This window comes from Cetorhinus maximus, chromosome 1, assembly GCF_964194155.1.
Source record: "Cetorhinus maximus chromosome 1, sCetMax3.hap1.1, whole genome shotgun sequence".
Lineage (NCBI taxonomy): Eukaryota > Metazoa > Chordata > Chondrichthyes > Lamniformes > Cetorhinidae > Cetorhinus > Cetorhinus maximus.
In genome coordinates this window covers 179,603,300-179,621,802 of record NC_135879.1, presented here as the reverse complement: position 1 = coordinate 179,621,802, position 18,503 = coordinate 179,603,300, and the positions used below count along the sequence as shown (strand labels likewise).

At 41.1% G+C, this 18,503-nt stretch overlaps 1 protein-coding gene across 2 annotated transcripts in view; it reads left to right on the top strand.

Annotated features, from left to right (window-relative positions):
* dnajb5 (DnaJ heat shock protein family (Hsp40) member B5) overlaps nucleotides 1-13,463 on the top strand; it is a 54,828-nt gene extending 41,365 nt beyond the window's left edge. For both annotated transcript variants that reach the window (XM_078550422.1, XM_078550429.1), the window contains exon 4: nucleotides 10,829-13,463. In XM_078550422.1, coding sequence (XP_078406548.1) covers nucleotides 10,829-11,062 — 234 coding nt within the window. In that variant the 3' untranslated portion in view covers nucleotides 11,063-13,463. The remainder of the gene's footprint in view (nucleotides 1-10,828) is intronic.
* Nucleotides 13,464-18,503: the final 5,040 nt, after the last annotated feature.

The window sequence follows — 18,503 nt, the reverse complement described above, 5'->3', positions numbered from 1 at the left end:
TTGATTGGGAAAATAGTTACTTTATCTTAATTGCTTTCTTAAGCTCCACCCTGCACTTTCTGCACTCCACTAATGCCTCCGCTGATTTGCTTCCCTTGTAAAAGCCTCTCTTTTCCTTCAATAGTCAATGATTCAATGGTCTATTATGGGGCATCTTATCGAAGGCCTTTTGAAAATCCAATTGAATTACATCCACTGCATTGCAATTGTCTTCTCTCTCTCTCTCTCTCATGCGTATGCTCTCGCTCTCTCCCCCCCCCTCCCTCTCTCCTCCTCCCTCTCTCTCCCCCCTCCCTCTCTCTTCCTCCCTCTCACTCTCTCCCTCCCTCTCCCCCTCTTACTCACTCGCTCCCCCTCTCTCTTGCTCACTCCCTTTCTGGTTCTCGCTCGCTCTCGTCCCAGCCCGCCCACCTGCTCGCCCCGGCCCGCCCGCTCGCTCTTGTCCCAGCCCGCTTGCTCTCTCTCTGTGTCATCAAAAAATTCAATAATTTGGTCAAGAGGCAAGCGCGAGAATCAGTAAGGGGCTCAGCAAAGGCAGTGAGGTAAGTAGTAGGATTTCTAAAGTTTCTAAGTGGACCAGTGGACCCAAGGCTGCCAAAAGCTTTTTAATGTAAAAATTATATCTCAGGAACATAACCCATCCTTATTACATATATTCTTGTGGGTGATGATTTTCGTTTAGCGTGTTTTTATTGAGCGCACTTTTTTTAAGAACATCCTTTCCAAGTTCTTCTCCAGCCGCTTACCCTGGCACCATGCAGGCACCGCACCCTTTGGGATTCTCATTCTTGGCTGCAGAGGACACTATCTATCCCCCTAATTATAGATCCCCTGTTAGTACTACATATCTGTTCTGCTTTCCAACCCCTTCCCCGCCCATCCCCCCCAACCCCTCGATGGCCTTCTAAGCCAAGGTGCCTTGGGCTACACTATGTCTTCCCTGCAGTCTTTCTCCTTGTCCTCACAGGTAGCGAGTGCATTCTGTCTGTTGGACTGTACCAGTATCTGCAGATCCTCCACAATGTCTCTGAAATCCCTGCTACCCAGCTCCCTATCATTCACACCCTCTCTTTCCTGAGCCTGTGTTTTCTCTTGGGGTGTGACTATATTCTGGATAAAACTGTTCAAAAACTCCTCCCTTGTGTCAGTCTCTCCAACTCACACTCCAGCTCAATGACTCTGAGACATCTCCTGCAGACTTGTTTGCTTAAGACAATCTTGCTGCCCACAACTCCCAGACTCTGCGGTCCAGGTATACAATCTGTTCTGCCATATCTCAGACTAGCATTATTTTATTTACTTAAAGAACTCATTATTCAACTTGTTAAGTATTAAATTTAATACAGTTCTTATATTTCCCTGGTCCTATTTTAAACTTGCCCTAGTTTAGAGAAAAAATAAACTTAAAACTCACCTATCAATCACTTACCTGCTTATCTAATTAATGTCTCTGGACATCAGCTCTCGGGTCTCACTTTTTGCTGCTCCCTCACTCAGAACACTGCTCCTTGTTCTGGAAAGATCAGAACAGCACCTCTTCCATCACTGTGCCGAATTCTCTCACTCGCCAAATTCCCTGAGTTAAGCAAGTCCTAGGACAAAGCCGTACTCTGTCTAGCTGGACTTTGTGCACTGATCGGGACTCTAGCAAATAGAATTGCTCTGTCACAAATTTAGGAGCTACTTGGCAGTTTGCATAATAATTGGAACAGAATGGATAGGACAGAGCAAAAATGAATTCTCTGCTCAAAATAAAACCCTTGAAGACTGGACTGAAAAATGCTATAATGCTGTTACTAGAAACAACAGTTATGTAGATGGACACTACCAATTCGACACAATGAAATAACTTGACAATCTTACGGTTTTACCTCCATCTCAAAATCAAAGTAGATTTGATTGCAGCTTTTAATAACTAATGTCTATATTCTTAGCCCAAAGTCAGATGAGTGATGATCTGGTGTCACATGTATTGACTGAGGGCAGTGTATTTTGACACGATTCATTTCCAAATCTATTTATTGAGGGGTTTTTTATATTGGTTCAGTTATACTTGCCTCAACATATAGAAAATCCAGGCTTAGTTTGTGTTGCAAACACTATTGCTTCCAGACATGGGAAATTTGGACAGGTGCTCCATTTCAGTTAAAATCAAGTGACTTACTCAAATAAGCAGGGACTTTGTGTAAGCCAGTGATTATTTTCATGTGTGAAAAAAGCCACTGGCATGGTAAAAATGCACAACACACTGTTGTTTTAGAGTTTCAGCCATTAGATCAGTTGATTTCCCTTCTTCCCATTAAGTTGGATTTTTGAATGCAATTTTTTTTAAAGAGCTTTGTCATATCACCTAGGGTAGTCCTTTCGAGGACAATCAATTCAATATAAGTATAGACATGCTTGAAAGTTAGACGATCTTTAGGTATAAAACAATTGTGCACCATCAGAGGCAATCCTGCATTGTAGACAATGGGCGCAGCAGCATTTGTACTACATTCGCCATCTTGATGCTAACCATACTGAGCACTCAGTCAGGCTGCAACATGTACTTTTGCCATTCGTGGATCATAAAGACCGTTCCTTAACATATGTTTTGTGGTTGGAACACAAAAGTCACAACGGCAACTGTTTACTAATAAAGCTTTGCATTTATATTCCACTTCTCATGTAACAGAATGTGTCAAGGAGAGAGGTAGACACCAAGAAAGAAGAATAGAATGGGATGGAGGGGTTGGGGTGAGGGGATTTAGGAAGTCAAAGGCACAATCAAAGTGATCTATACTCAGGACATTAGAAAGCAGGGAGGCATATTAAATCCATTTCAAGTAAACACAGAGTAAAATTGGCACCAAGGAACATCCTTGGGATGAGTTCTGTCATTTCTTTTATCATCTTCTTTTCCCAGATGCAAGGCAGCATTTATTGCTCTTGAGTGCAAGATAGCAATTACCTGTAGGTAAGGGTGATGTGTTGAATAACAATTTAGCAGTTTTGTGCTAACCCAGAAATTATTAGATGTATTGAAATCTCAATCTCTGGGGTATTATCCATGAATAAATAGGTTATGGGGGTTAGAGAAGGAGTGGAACTATTTGGATGGCTCTTTCAAAGATCCAGCACAGACGTAATGGCCAGACACCCACCTTCTATGCTGTACAATTCTATGACCACTAGCCTACCAGTTTTAGTTGGCTGATAAAGGCATATTTCTGAAATCTAAAACAAAAACAGAAACAGAAATACCTGGAAAAACTCAGCAGGTCTGGCAGCATCGGTGGAGAAGAGCACAGTTGACGTTTCGAGTCCTCATGACCCTTCAACAGAACTAAGTAAAAATAGGAAAGGGGTGAAATATAAGCTGGTTTAAGGGGGGGTGGGGGGTGGGGGGGGGGGGGGTGGGGGAGGGTGGGGGGGGGTGGTTGTTGGGACAAGCAGCCAGTGATGGGAGGAGATAACCAAAAGATGTCACAGACAAAAGAACAAAGAGGTGTTGAAGGTGGTGATATTATCTAAAGGAATGTGCTAATTAAGAGTGGAGAGCAGGACAAGCAAGGTACATATAGCTCTCGTGGCGGTGGGGTGAAATAAGACTAAAAGGGCATAAAAGGTATAGATAAACGATGGGTGAAAATACATTTAAAAATAATGGAAATAGGTGGGAAAAGAAAAATCTATATAAATTATTGGAAAAAACAAAAAGGAGGGGGAAGAAACGGAAAGGGGGTGGGGATGGAGGAGAGAGTTCAAGATCTAAAATTGTTGAACTCAATATTCAGTCCAGAAGGCTGTAAAGTGCCTAGTCGGAAGATGAGGTGCTGTTCCTCCAGTTTGCATTGAGCTTCACTGGAACAATGCAGCAAGCCAAGGACAGACATGTGGGCAAGAGAGCAGGGTGGAGTGTTGAAATGGCAAGCGACAGGGAGGTCTGGGTAATGCGGACAGGCCGAAGGTGTTCTGCAAAGCGGTCACCCAGTCTGCGTTTGGTCTCTCCAATGTAGAGGAAACTGCATTGGGAGCAACGAATGCAGTAGACTAAGTTGAGGGAAGTGCAAGTGAAATGCTGCTTCACTTGAAAGGAGTGTTTGGGCCCTTGGACGGTGAGGAGAGAGGAAGTGAAGGGGCACGTGTTGCATCTTCTGCGTTTGCATGGGGAGGTGCCGTGGGAGGGGGTTGAGGAGTAGGGGGTGATGGAAGAGTGGACCAGGGTGTCACGGAGGGAATGATCCCTACGGAATGCCTACGGGAGTGAAGGGAAGATGTGTTTGGTGGTGGCATCATGCTGGAGTTGGCGGAAATGGCAGAGGATGATCCTTTGAATGCGGAGGCTGGTGGGGTGATAAGTGAGGACAAGGGGGACCCTATCATGTTTCTGGGAGGGAGGAGAAGGCGTGAGGGCGGATGCACGGGAGATGGGCCGGACACGGTTGAGGGCCCCGTCAACTACCGTGGGTGGAAAACCTCGGTTAAGGAAGGAGGACATGTCAGAGGAACTGTTTTTGAAGGTAGCATCATCAGAACAGATGCAACGGAGGCGAAGGAACTGAGAGAATGGGATGGAGTCCTTACAGGAAGCGGGGTGTGAGGAGCTGTAGTCGAGGTAGCTGTGGGAGTCGGTAGGCTTGTAATGGAATCCCATTGTAATCCCAGCCCCGGCCATTTGTGAAATCTAAAATGTTTACTATGTCACTATCTGGTGTGATCATTCCCACTGTTTATTTGTAAATTTGTTTACAAGTAATGTATTAATCCAGGCTATTACCTTTTAACAATATTCCATTTTTTGATTTGCTTGTCTTTTGTTTAGTTCCAGCTGCAGTGTAAAAGATCTTGATGCTCTTCTGGTGCTGCTGCTTGACTAGTTAATAGCGTCTTTATAAATAAGTTTAAAGAACAATGCAATTGCATTTTTGATCAGCAAACAGAATTTGTTTTTGTACTATATTTACAGTAAAGAGCAATTAACTGTGTCCCTCCTGATAATAAAATATCATCATTTATAAAGGTTAACTTTCCTCATTGGGTGAGAATGTGACAACCAGAAAATTATGTTTTTTATAGTCCAGCTGCTCCTATCTGTACTGATGGTATAATAGTTTTATAAGCAGACATCAGTACATTGTCTATTTCATGAAGCTTGAGAGTTGTGGGTTGAAAGATTTGCATAACACAGTTGCCAATGCTTGAAATTCTTCTCCACCCACTGCCCATCAGGGCTGTGGTGGAGGGTACATGGAGTATGCCCACATTTTGGGCAGCTAACTAATGTGGATTAAACATGCACAGTGTATGCTTAGTCTTCATTTAACATGTCTTTTATACCCTTACTTGAATCCTTATACATATCATTACAAACCTTGTTTTATCCTTGTTCATATGCATTCCATATTTTATGTCATAAAAATTTGCCCTCTCATTTTAAATTAATATTGGCTGCTGAGAATGATTTTTTAAAATTCCTTCTTGGGATGTGAGCGTTTTTTTGCAATCCTAATCAAGCTTGAGCAAGTGGCTGTCTTCTTGACTCACTGAAGACTGTGTGGTATAGGTACACACAGTGCTGCCAGGGAGAAAGTTTCAGGATTTTGAACCAGTGACAGGGAAGGAACAGTGATATAGTTCCAGATCAGGATGGACGTGACTTAGAGGGGGAATTGCCGATAGCGTTTCCATAAACCTGCTGCCCGTTCTTCCAGGTATTAAAGGTGTGGGTTTGGAAGGTACTGTCGAAGGAGGTGTGAAGAGTTGCTGCAATGCATCTTATAGATGAAGCACACTGCTGCCTCTCTCTGCTGGTGGTGGAGGGAGTGAATGTTTAAGCTGGTGGATGGGGCGACGATCAAGCGAACTGCTGATGTCAAGCTGTTCGAGTGTTGTTGGAGTATTGCATCACAGCCCTGACTTGTGCATAGTTGGATAGTGGACGGGCTTTGAAGAGGCAGGGGGTGAGTTACTTGCCACAGAATTCCCAGCCTCTGACTTGTCATTGTAGCCACAGAATTTATAATTATTGCAATTGAGTTTCAGATCAGCAGAATGTTGATGGTAAGGGATTCAGCAATTACACAGGGAGATAGTTGAGTTCCTTCTTGTTGGAGATGGTCATTGCCTGATACTTGTGTGGTGTGAATGTGACTTGCCACTTATCAGCCCAAGCCTGAATGTTGTCCAGGTCTTGCTGAATGCAGGCACAGACTGTACCAGCAACTGAGTAATTTTGAATGGTACTGAATATCATCAGTGAACATCAACTTCTGACCTTGTGTTGGAGGGAAGGTCATTGAAGCAGCTGAAGTGGGTGGGCCTAGGACAGTACCTGAGGAATCCCTGCAGCGATGTTCAGAGGATCAGATGATTTGCCTCTGCAGGATATCTTCTTTTGTGCTAGGTATGACTTCAATTTTGCTAGGCCTTCTTGATGCCACACTCTGCCAGATGTTGTCTTGATGCCCGTTGCAGTCATTCTGAGCTCACCTCATTCAGCTCTTTTGTCCATGTTTGGAGCCCTGGCGGAATCCAAATGGATCATTGGTGAGCAGATGAGCAAGTACCATGTGATAGCACTGTCAACAACACCATGCATCACTTCTTGCTCAACCAAAACAAAAACAGAAAATGCTGGAAAACCTCAGCAGGTCTGGCAGCATCTATGGAGAGAGAATCAGAGTTAACATTTCAAGTCCATATGACCTTCAGAGCGATTTCCAGCATCCACAGTATTTTTCTTTTATCATTTCTTGCTGATGATTGAGATAAACTGGAGCTGTAATTGGCCAGATTGGATTTGTCCTGCTTTTTGTGGGCAGGATGTACCTGGGCAATGACACTTGCGTTGTCATAGCCTCCAGGGCTATGGGCCAAGGGCTAGAAAATGGAATTAGTGTAGTCAGATCTTTGTTGACCGGCACGGATACAATGGACCGAATGGCCTCCTGTGCTGTAAACATCTATGAGTCTACAATTTTCCACATTGTCAGGTAGATGACAGTGTTGTAGCTGTACTGGAATAGCTTGGGAAGGGCACGGCTGGTTCTGGAGCACAAGTTTTCAGTACTACAGCTGGGATGTTGTCAGGGTCCATAGCCTCTGCTATATACAGTGCTTTCAGCCATTACATGATATCACATGCAATGAATTGGATTGTCTGAAAACTGCCATTTTGATAGTGGGGGCCTTAGAAAAAGACTGAAATGGATCATCCACTCAGCACTTGCTGAATGTGGTTGAATCTTTCAGCCCTGTCTTTTGCACTCTATGTTGAGCTCCCCTATCATTGAGGATGGGGATGTTTTGTGGATTGTCCTGTCCGGATAGTTGTTTAATTGTCCACCATTCACAACTGAATGTGGCAGGACTACAGAGCTTTGATCTGATCTGTTGTTTGTGGGGATTCCTTGGCTCTATCCATAGCATGCTATTTCTGCTGTTTGGCATGCATGTAGCCCTGTGTTGCATCTTCACAGGTTGGCACTTCATTTTTAGTTATGTGTGTTGCTGCTCCTGGCTTGCTCTGCTACACTCCACATTGAACCAAAGTTGATCCCTGGATTGATGATAATGGCAGACAATAAGGTTACAGATTTGTGTTTGAATGCAACACAGCTGGTGACTCAGAAGACCTCATGGATGCCCAGTTTTGGACTGCTAGATCCATTCTGAGTCCATCCCATTTAGCACACTACTTGTGCCAAGCAACATAATGGAGGGTGTTCTCAGTGTGAAGGCGGGATGCTATTCTCCACAAGGACCATGCGATGGTCACTCTTACCAGTACTGTCTTAAACAGATGCATCTGCGACATGTAAGTTCATGAGGACAAAGTCAAATATGTTTTCCATCGTCATCCGAAGCTGCTCCCCACATCTTAACTAGTAGCAAGTCCCATTCCCCTGTTGCCCCTGTGCTTGCTGACCTAAATGGCTCCCAGGCAAGCAAAGTATTAATTATAAAATTCTCATCCTTAATTTAAAATCATTCTATGGCCTTGCCCTTCCCTTTCTCTGTAATCTCCTCCAGTCCCACAATACTCTTGAGAGATCTGTGCTTCTAATTCTGGCTTCTTGTGCATCCCCAAAACAGAGGCCAACCTGTTGGTTGTCACAGTCCCAAGCTCTGGATTACCCTCCCTACACCCCTCTTCCTCTCTCTCTCTTGCTCCCCTCCTTTAAAACACTACTTAAAACTTATCTCCTTAACCAAGCTTTTGGTCATCTGATATCATATCTCCTTATGTGGCTCAGTATCATACTTTGTTTTATAATGTTCCTGTGAAGCGCCTTGGAACGTTTCATTATCTTAAAGGTGTTATATAACTATATGTAGCTGTTATTGCTCAAATAGAGGATAATTTCAGTCTTGATGACTCTCCAACTATTCACTACCATAAATGTTAAACCAACTGACCTGTAATTAAAGAGATTAGCTCTATCTCCTTTCCTAAAAAATGAACATTACATTGGCTGTTTCCAATCCTGCAGCAGTTAGTACTCTCAAGCCCTGAAACATGGGCTCAGAACTTCCATTATCTGGATGGGCATACCCCAGAGGTACCCCTAAATATGTGCTGGGGGACCCCTCAAGTCCCCATGCACTGACTACATGGGAATTCCCCAGGAAGTTTGGACTTTTGGGCAACTCTCCTGCATCTAGACCCCTCAGAAATTCTTGAGTTAAAGTCAGGGACTTTGGATGGATCTGACTCGCCAGAAAAGTTGGAAGGATTAAAACCAGTTCGAACACCTGGGTAACTATACTGCTGAACCTCCTGACTTTCCCCCGGGTCTCTAGCTACACCCCCCTAGCAACCCACCCTACCACCTCACCCACTTACCTTACACATTTAACTTCTCTCCGTAGCTTCTCAAAAATGGCTTTGGGACCTTCAAACTTACCGGAATATGGCAGCTAGTGTTGTAAAAGGGGGGTCTGGTTTGGCTTCCCCTGACATTCCTGCCCTATGAAGGAAAGACTCCCAGAATAGGTACGCTCCACATTTCTGATGAGTCTGGGTGAGAAATGCAGAGCTCTGTTGCATGGTAAGCAAATAGTATTGGAGTGGCATTGAAACGGTGATTGCCATTCCGCAGAAGAATTGGCTCATAATTTCTGGGATCTTTGTAGCTTCTTCCCTCACTTCCGTCAGGACCCTAGGATGCATATTATTAGGCCCTGGTGCTTTGTCTTCCTCTAGTTTAATTAATTTATCTAAAATTTTTGTTATCCATCATAATATCATTCATCTCATTCTCAACCGTGGCATTTTTGATCATCTCTAAGTTGAGAATCCTCACTTACTAGAGATCCCATCTCACTTTTAACAAATACTGTAATTTTCAGTTATATCAGTATCATTCATTTTGATGGCTTCTGAAATATTTTCTTTATCCCACTTTTAACCTCGTCTTGCCACCCGCTCTTGCCTCATATATGAATGATGATTAGATGACTTGAAACTTTAATTTTCACACTTAAGGAATAAATTCTACCCCAGAGGAAGCTCATTCTTTGGATATGTTCAATGCAGAGATCAATAGATTTCTAGATGCTAATGACATCAAGGGAAATGGGATAGCACAGAAAAATGGCATTGAGGTAGATGATCAGCCATGATATAGCTGAATGCCAGAGCAGGCTTGAGGGGCTGAATGGCCTACTCCTGCTCCTCTGTTCCTATATGGAGTATGTTCTGCACATTCCTTGGGCCATGTATGTCAATTTGTAAATTATGACATATGATGAATTAACTAACAATTTAGGTATAAATTGACAGCAGCAAAATGGGCACATGAATGGGTGTAACGTGATTTGACTCCCACAGGAAATTCCACACCAATTTATTCTTCAGAAATTCCTTTTAGATCTTGAAGTAATTGCTCTGAATTTCTGAAATGAAAATTTGGGCTAATTACCTGTCAGGCTACCCTTATTTATGGGATGGCAAATAAAGGAACTCAAGACATTATGGTTCAGAATTGCATGATACAAGAATTTGCAATAAACATTGTGTGATATCTGGATGTTGATGTACTCATATTAATATCAATACATACATTGATGCTGTGCAGCTGAGTATTTAAGTATCATTAGCCTGTCCCTTAGGATGCAATAATACCACTGTAAAAGGTGTCCCCCCCTTCAGCTGTGCAAACCGAAGGCTATTTTTCTGTGATTAGCATAGTAATTACTGCTGCTGGTGGTTGTACAGGAATTTAAGAACTTTGTGAAACTCATCACATGGTCACCAGTACGTTTCTGAATTGCCCTTTTCATGGTACCAGATAGACCTCCATGGATAGAAATTTGGCAATACTTGTAGACAAGAGGCTTCATTTGATAAGATTCTTTTTATGGTAACCCAATCAAGACTTGTTTGGAGGCCAACCAGATTGGCAATGGAATGGTGCATTGTGATACCTGTGCTCCATTCCATAGTGTTGGGACACATTTACTTCCCCCTTTATCAAGTTTCCAAGTTCTGCCATCATACTTTGACTGATATGCCTGATTAAGGATGTAATGTTTTAAGAACCAAAATCAATGACTGAAAAAAGATCATTCTGGTCACAAAACACCTCTTTTAACACTTATATAAACTCAACAGAATTTAATCTGGATGACTGGGAGAATCTCTCAACTCTCTGCTCCCTGAATATGCCTCGTTATTTGCTCAATACTGTACCGCAAAACTTCCCTTCAAAAAGATGAGCCTGATAAAATAAATGGAATTCTCCTGTTCCATTTTGTGTATGTAATTTGTTTGTTTTACAGTTTTTGTCAGACTAATGTGGCTTTAAATATCTTCGTATAATTAAACATTTGTTTACTTTCATAGGCCTTATGTGGTTGTACAGTTAATATTCCTACAATTGATGGCAGAGTGATTCCCCTACCTTGCAATGATGTTATCAAGCCTGGGACTGTGAAGAGGCTGAGAGGCGAGGGTTTACCGTTTCCTAAGACACCTACTCAACGCGGTGACTATATAGCAGAGTTTCAGATAAAATTTCCTGACAAAATGCCTCAAACAACAAAAGAAATCCTGAAGCAACACCTTCCAATCTCTTAGAACTCAAATCAAAGCAATATTTAACACTGTGCCAGAAGTTTGAAGAAACGAACAAAGGATCATACATTTTCTAATATAATGTAATACATTTTAAAGAAAATTATTTTAAGTCCGAGCTTTTCAGTTCTTTATTATGCTGAGCCTTGTAAACATAACAATGGTGAGTGTGCAAAAGAACTATAGAATCTGTTTTAGTAAAATAATAATCTTAATGCATACTGAAATCACTTTTCACCAGTGTCAGATTGGGGTGGGAGGGTGCAGGTGGGGGAAACCTATTTTAAATATGCCTGCATTTGAAAGGATATGGTGCAGTGCTACATCACTAAAGCTGGGTTTGTCCAGTATAGTGTAATTTAGTAGTAACTGAAGTACCTGCATAATAAATCAGAGATGGTCATTTGAAAGTTGAGCTTTTAGGCATTATTCTTCAAGAGAAACACTAGATAATTGTAAGCTAAAATGACACTGGTCAGTAGTAGTGAAGCACAAGTCATCATGGTGCCATAAAAGGGTGAGAGTTTGTTTGAACCATGGAATAATTTGTACAAGTTTACAAAAGTCCACTGCAGCAAAAAAAGTTTCAACTTTTGTAAAGCTTTGCAACAATATTGGTTATAATTTTTTACACCATGTTTCACAATTTGGGTTAAATTACTGATCAGAATTACATTTGGACCTATACACTGGAAGTTGTAGAGGCAAAAACAACCTTTGTATGTAGAGCAGCCATTATTTCAAGTAAGTTTGCTTTTGAGAAGCCATATGTACTTCGCACATCGTTAATAGTGGAGAAAATGAAGTTTTAAGTATTAAGTTAATTGACTGTGGCAATATAGTACTAAACGCAGAATTTGATATTTTATAAGTAAAAAAAGCACTGTCTTACAAAGTCACCTGTGAGCAACAGAATCGGTAGCTTAGGAAGCTTACAACTTCACAATTTTAAAATTGAACCAAGTTTGAGCTGGAGTTTTGAGCATTAGGGAAACTTATTAAACTGATACACTCTTGACTTTCCTTCCGTGATCATTGAAAAACATTTTTGTTTAGTATTTGTCACATGTCAAATGTTCAACTTTGTTTTTTCTTCTGTTTTGTATGAATTCCTATGTATAATGTCATGTTTAAATTCTCTAGCTTTCTGCGAACAGTCACTGCAGCTCTTATATCTGATAAGCATTTTAACAGAAGTTGTTTTTGGTTTCCCTTGTTTTCTGTATTATGACTTATACTACTTTTTAATTCACCCAGCTTTCCCTATGCTACCACACATTTAATTGCAAAATCAGATTTTATACTCACTGTTTATTATCGACAAGTCATCATTATTTTATTAGCTTTTTTGCAGTACAGTTATTCCATTGTTCTCCTTCACAGCCTAGCCAAACTATTTTATATTTTGCTTGCAATGAGCTGAAACACACTCCATTCTAGTTCCCAATTTTTTATAGACTTATATGCTTCATTCATTCATGCTAGTATGATGGCTGAAGTTGGTGCATACAAGATTTAGAGAGCAGTTTTGTAGTCTACAGGGGAATGATGTAAGCAAGGGAGACACTCTGCAAGAGTTTCTGGTGGTCTTTTTTTAACCCCTACAACTAATATAAAAAAACTGCTGTGGAAAGAGTTTTTGCTTGCACTATAACTCAGAGCTGCATGTTTTTGCTGCTGAGTATACCTGCTGCTGTAAAACGTTTTGTGAAATTTGTACAATTATCACTATTTTATAATCTGGTAAATTGGTTTCTTTAGTAGGGATTGCACAAACTATTGCCAAGTTTCATCAAAATGCAAAATTATTAAGCAGTGTTCTTTTTCACCATTTCCCTTCTTTTTTTCCTTCACCCCCATTTGGTAAAAATAAAACATACTGCCAACTAAAGAAGGAAAAAGCGCAATCTGTATTGACTGGAAGTTTTGAAACCCTCCTCTTTTCTATATGTTCATATGACGGCATACAAAATTATAAACAATGGTTCAGATGTGTAGTGTAGCAATGAAAATATTTTAAATATTAGTTTTTTTTAAAATTAGTTGGTATTCCAGTACTAGTAAAGAGCATCAGGACGTTGCAAATGCTAGATAAATTTTTAATTTTTTGAGTCTGCTTTTTACACTTTCATGGGAATGACAGGAAGCAGAGCTGCCCCTACACAATCAGGAACCAAAAACTTTATAATGTGCTAATAGGAAAGGAATGAAAGTGGAACAGGTGCTGCTTGAAAAAGAATGTGAAACTCTATTCCTGTATCTTAATTTTTTTTATTGATTTTAAAGAGACTTCCAAAAGAAGAAAAATCCACACAGGTCCTTTTTCAAACCTATAAATTGTTGACACTTTCAACATTTCCATCTGTATTTTAATTCATAAAAAATAAACTGCATTTTGACTGAACTCTTTTCTCTCTTTCTTCTAACATTTAAGTTGTATTTATCAACAATAGTTTAATTCAGATACTTTATTCATTTTTATTGTAATGGAGCACTCAAATTATGTGTTCTTTATTTGTACAAAGCAGCTTTGTAAATTTAAGGATTTTTCTAATGGATTAGATAAACAACCCTTGTAACTTGACTTGTTTTTCAAATCTCAAATTTCAAGTGAGCTCAAATCAGATTTCTGAAAGGATTTTTTTTTTAATGCAGCAAGGGGTTATGGGGCAGTATGAGGCAAGATATAGGTTAATATAAAGATGGATATCTCAAACAATGATCAGGGTATTCAGGTTCTTGAGTAATTTGTTTGTCTTGAGCGGTCCCCATCTGGTATAGCTCAGAGCAGTTACCTCATCTAGCTTAAGTAATGCAGTAACTACTTGCATTTATATTGCACCACTGAACATAAAAACTAGGAGCAGGAGTAGGCAATTCAGCCCTTCAAGCCTGCCCCACCATTCATTACGATCATGGCTGATCTCATTTTGGCCTCAACTCCAATTTCCTGCCCTCTCCCCATAACCTTTCAACCCATTACTAATTAAAAATCTGTCTATCTCCTCCTTAAATTTATTCAGCGTCCCGGCATCCACTTCACTGTGAGGTAGTGAATTCCACAGATTCACGACCCTTTGAGAAAAGTAATTCCTCCTCATTTCTGATTTAAATCTACCACCCCTTAGCCTAAAACTATGGCCTCTCGTTCTAGAATGTCCCACAAGGGGAAACATCTGCTCCACGTCTACTTTGTCTATCCCCTTTAGCATTTTTTATACCTCAATTAGATCTCCTCTCATCCTTCTAAACTCTAGCAAGTATAGGCCTAAACTGCTCAATCTCTCCTCATAAGGCAAGCCCCGCATCTCTGGAATTAATCTAGTGAACCGCCTCCACTGCAACTACATCCTTCCTCAAGTAAGGAAACCAAAACTGTGCATAGTACTCCAGGTGCGCTCTCACCAATGTCTTGTACAGTTGCAACAACACGTCCTTATTTTTATACTCTATTCCTTTAGCAATAAATGCCAAAATTTAATTTGCCTTCCTTATTACTTGCTGTACCTGCATATTAGCTTTCAGCGATTCATGCATGAGGACACCCAGATCCCTCTGCACTGAAGCATTCTGAAGTTTCTCTCTATTTAAATAATAAGTTGCCTTTTTATTCTTCCGACCAAAATGGATAACCTCACACTTATCCACGTTAAACTCCATCTGCCAAATTTTGGCCCATTCACCTAACCTGTCCATATCCATTTGTAAATGTCTTATGTCATTGCAACTTACGTTCCCACCTATTTTGGTGTCATCTGCAAATTTAGCTATAGTACCTTCTATCCCTGAATCCAAGTCATTAATATAGATTGTAAATAGAAAAAGGTCCCAAGGTACTTCAGCAAGTTGTAAGGGGAGAATTAATTCTGAACTAAAGCATAGGTTGACAGGATTGATTAGAAGGTTGGTCGAAGTAATGGTTTTAGAAAGGATTTTGAAAACTGAGGGAGGTGGTGGAGAGAGGCAGAAGTGTTTAGGACAAGAATCCAAGAGGGTGTGGCTGAAAGCAAAATTCTTAATGATGGAGAGAAGGGAGGAGGACACAAGGAGCCAAAGGCAGCAAATTGGAAAACTTATTTGTCAGACTAAAGGAGGTTACAACGTTGTAGGGGGTGAGACGATGAAGAAATTTAAACAGAAGGACAAAATAGTCATTTGGTAATATAGAACTTGAGTATTGCTGAAAAATGGGATATGTTGAAGCTTTTCATATTGCACTCATCAGGACAGTTCGCAAGAATACCAATATAAGTAGAAAACAACAAATTATACTGTATGAGAAGAGTGCTGATTGGCAAGTGGACTCTGGTAGAGGTATTGCCATGGAAAATGCACTAGTGATGGTGACTGATGGTTATCTGCCAAGCATTGTTTGAAATTTAAGCCAGGCAGCTTGACCCTGACTGGTCAAGGCATTGTCATGAAGAATGAGTCAGAAAATGGCTGTCACTTATTTTGTTCAGCGAAACAGGTACAATGTGTGTACATGTTCTTTCTGTCTGCAAAGAATAGGGCCCTGTGTATTAATATATGTAGCTTTCATTACACACAAATGCGCCACACTGTGAGCCCAACTGACGATCTTAAATTAGTTGTCAGCGTACTTCTTAGCACACTGAAGATTAGGACAAAACAGAAGGACAAAAATTTAAGATGCATTTTGGAGCACCCTGGTTTACTTGAGAAGAGATGTGATATCCGAGTTAAGATTTGATATCTGGGGGCAACAGGATTTTGGATGAGCTGAGGTTTATGGAGAGTCAGGTGTAGGAAACCAACTGGGGAGAGTGTTGGATAATCTGCAGATTATTAGGTGTGCATGAGGGTATCAGTTCCAGATGCCCTGAGACAGGCCGAGGTAGATGGGAACAGCAACAAAAACCAAAATTGCTGGAAATACTCAACAGGTCAGGCAGCATCTGTGGAGAGAAAAACAAATATTTCAGGTATGTGACCTATCATCAGAATAGTTCTGGCCACTTAAAGACCTCAGCCTGCCCCCACGGATATTTTATCTGTGACATATTGTCGCTAGACTAATAATCCAGAGTTCGAATCCTGCCACAACGCATGGTGGAATTTGAATTTGATAAAAATCTGGAATTAAAAGTCTAATGATGACCATGAAACCATTGTCGATTCTTGTAAAAGCCCACCTAGTTCACTAATGTCCTTTAGGGGAGGAAATCTGCTGTCCTTACCTGGTCTGAATTGCATGTGACTCCAAACCCACAGCAGTGTGGTTGACTCTTAATTGCCTTTGTGAGGGCATTTAGGGTTGGGTAATAAATGCTGGCCTAGCCAGTGATACCCACATTCCATGAATGAATATAAAAGCGGGAGGCCCATGCTAAGTGGGTAGCCTGGCAGCTTTAGCTGTGTGGACTGGTGTCAGGCAAGTGGGACCTCCCTTTGTTGGGTCCCCTGTGCCCACCAGAGGCACTCCCCCTTCCCCCAAAGATCAAACTTCATACTTTACCCTCCACTGCCACACCCCACCCCGCCACACCCCCACTTCTGCCTGGCGCCTGGCACTGCTGGGACTACAGATCTGCTGCCAATCAGATTGGCTGACAGCTTTCTGAGGCAGTACTTGCCGTCCCTGAAGGGCAGAAATCCCACCTCCAGTTTATTAACAGCCAATTGCCGATTAAATAACAGTGAGATAATCATTCAAAAGGACAGGCTTTGCACTGACATAAAAACATAAATAAATAAAAGATGAAAAAAATATTTAAAAATAAATAAATGATTTAAAAAAAGTTTAAAAATAAAAAATCTGGAATTAGAAACCTAATGATGACCATGAAACCATTGTTGATTGTCATAAAAACACATCTGGTTCACGAACATCTTTTAGGGAAGAAAACCTGCCATCCTTACCTGGTCTGACCTACATGTGACAACAGACCCACAGCAATGTGGTTGACTCTTAAATGGCCTTGCAAGCCATTCAGTTCTCAAGGGCAATTAGGGATGGGCAAAAAATGCTGGCCTTGCCAGCGATGCTCCCATCCCATGAATGAAAAAAAAGACATTAGTCGCTGATGCACTTATACTTGGTCCCTTTCCACTCTGCTTGTCTTTTCCAAAATCACCACTCTGCTCCATTGCTTCGACTTCTCTCTTTAGGTTTCTAAATTTCTCTTCACCTGAACCCTCCTCGCCTTTTTAGTTTGAAGCCCTATCCACAGTCCTAGTTATACAATTCACCAGGACCACTGATCCCAGCCCGGTTTATGTGGAACCTATCCAAGCAAAATAAATGTCTTTCCCGAGTACTAGTGCCAATGTCCCATGAATCAGAACTCCTTCCCACACCACTCTTTGAGCCATGTGTTTAATTCTGTAATCTACTTGATCCTATGAAAATTGGCCCATGGCTCAGTCCAGAGATTATTATCTTTGAGGTTCATGTTTTTAATTTGAACCCTAACCTTCAAACTCTCTCAGCAGAACATAATTCCTAGTTGTACCTATGTCATTGGTTCCTACATGGACCATGACAATCCTCACTCCAATTTCATCTGCAGCCGCAAAGAGATGTCATTCACCCTGGCACCAGGCAAGCAACAATCCCTGTCACAGCTGCAGAGAACAGTATCTATCCCCCCAATTGTACTGTCCCCTACTGCTACCACATTTTTTATTCTGTCCACTTGAATGACATCCTGCATCATGGTGCCATGGACAGTTTGCTCAAAAACCCTGCAATCCTTATTCCCATCCAGTTTGGAGATGATATAAAAATTGGTCATGTGGTTGGTAATGAAGAAGAAAGATGTAGACTGCAAGAAAATATCAAAGGACTAGTCAGATGGGCAGAGCAGTGATAAATGGAGTTTGTGAGAGAAGTGTGAGGTAATGAAGGCTAACAAGGCAAGGGAATACACAATAAATCATAGCATACTGCAAAGCATAGAAGGACCTTGGAGTGCATGCCCAGAAATCCCTGAAGGTGGTTGGACAGGAAGATGAGTTGGTTAAGAAGGCATATGGAATACTTGCCTTTATTAGGCGAAACAGAGAATATATGAACTGGGAGGTTATGGAACTGTGTAAAACAGTAGTTAGACCGTGGCTGGAGTACTGCATATAGTTCTTGTCACCGCACTATAAGAAAGATGTGATTGCACTAGTGAGGGTACAAAGAACATTTACAAGGACTGGACTGGAGAATATTAGTTATGAGAAAAGATTGGATAGGCTTAAAAAAATAAGGCTGAGGATAGGCCTAATGGAAGTGTTTGAAACTATGTAAGGTTTTAATAGGAACTGAAGTAGGCCATTCAGCCCATCAAACCTGCTCCACCTTTCAATTAGATCATTGCTGATCGTCTACCTCAAAGTCACTTTCCTGTGCTATCTCAATATCCCTTGATGTCATTAGTCTATTGATTTCTGTTTTGAATTTGCTTAATGATTGAGCTTCCACAGCCACCTC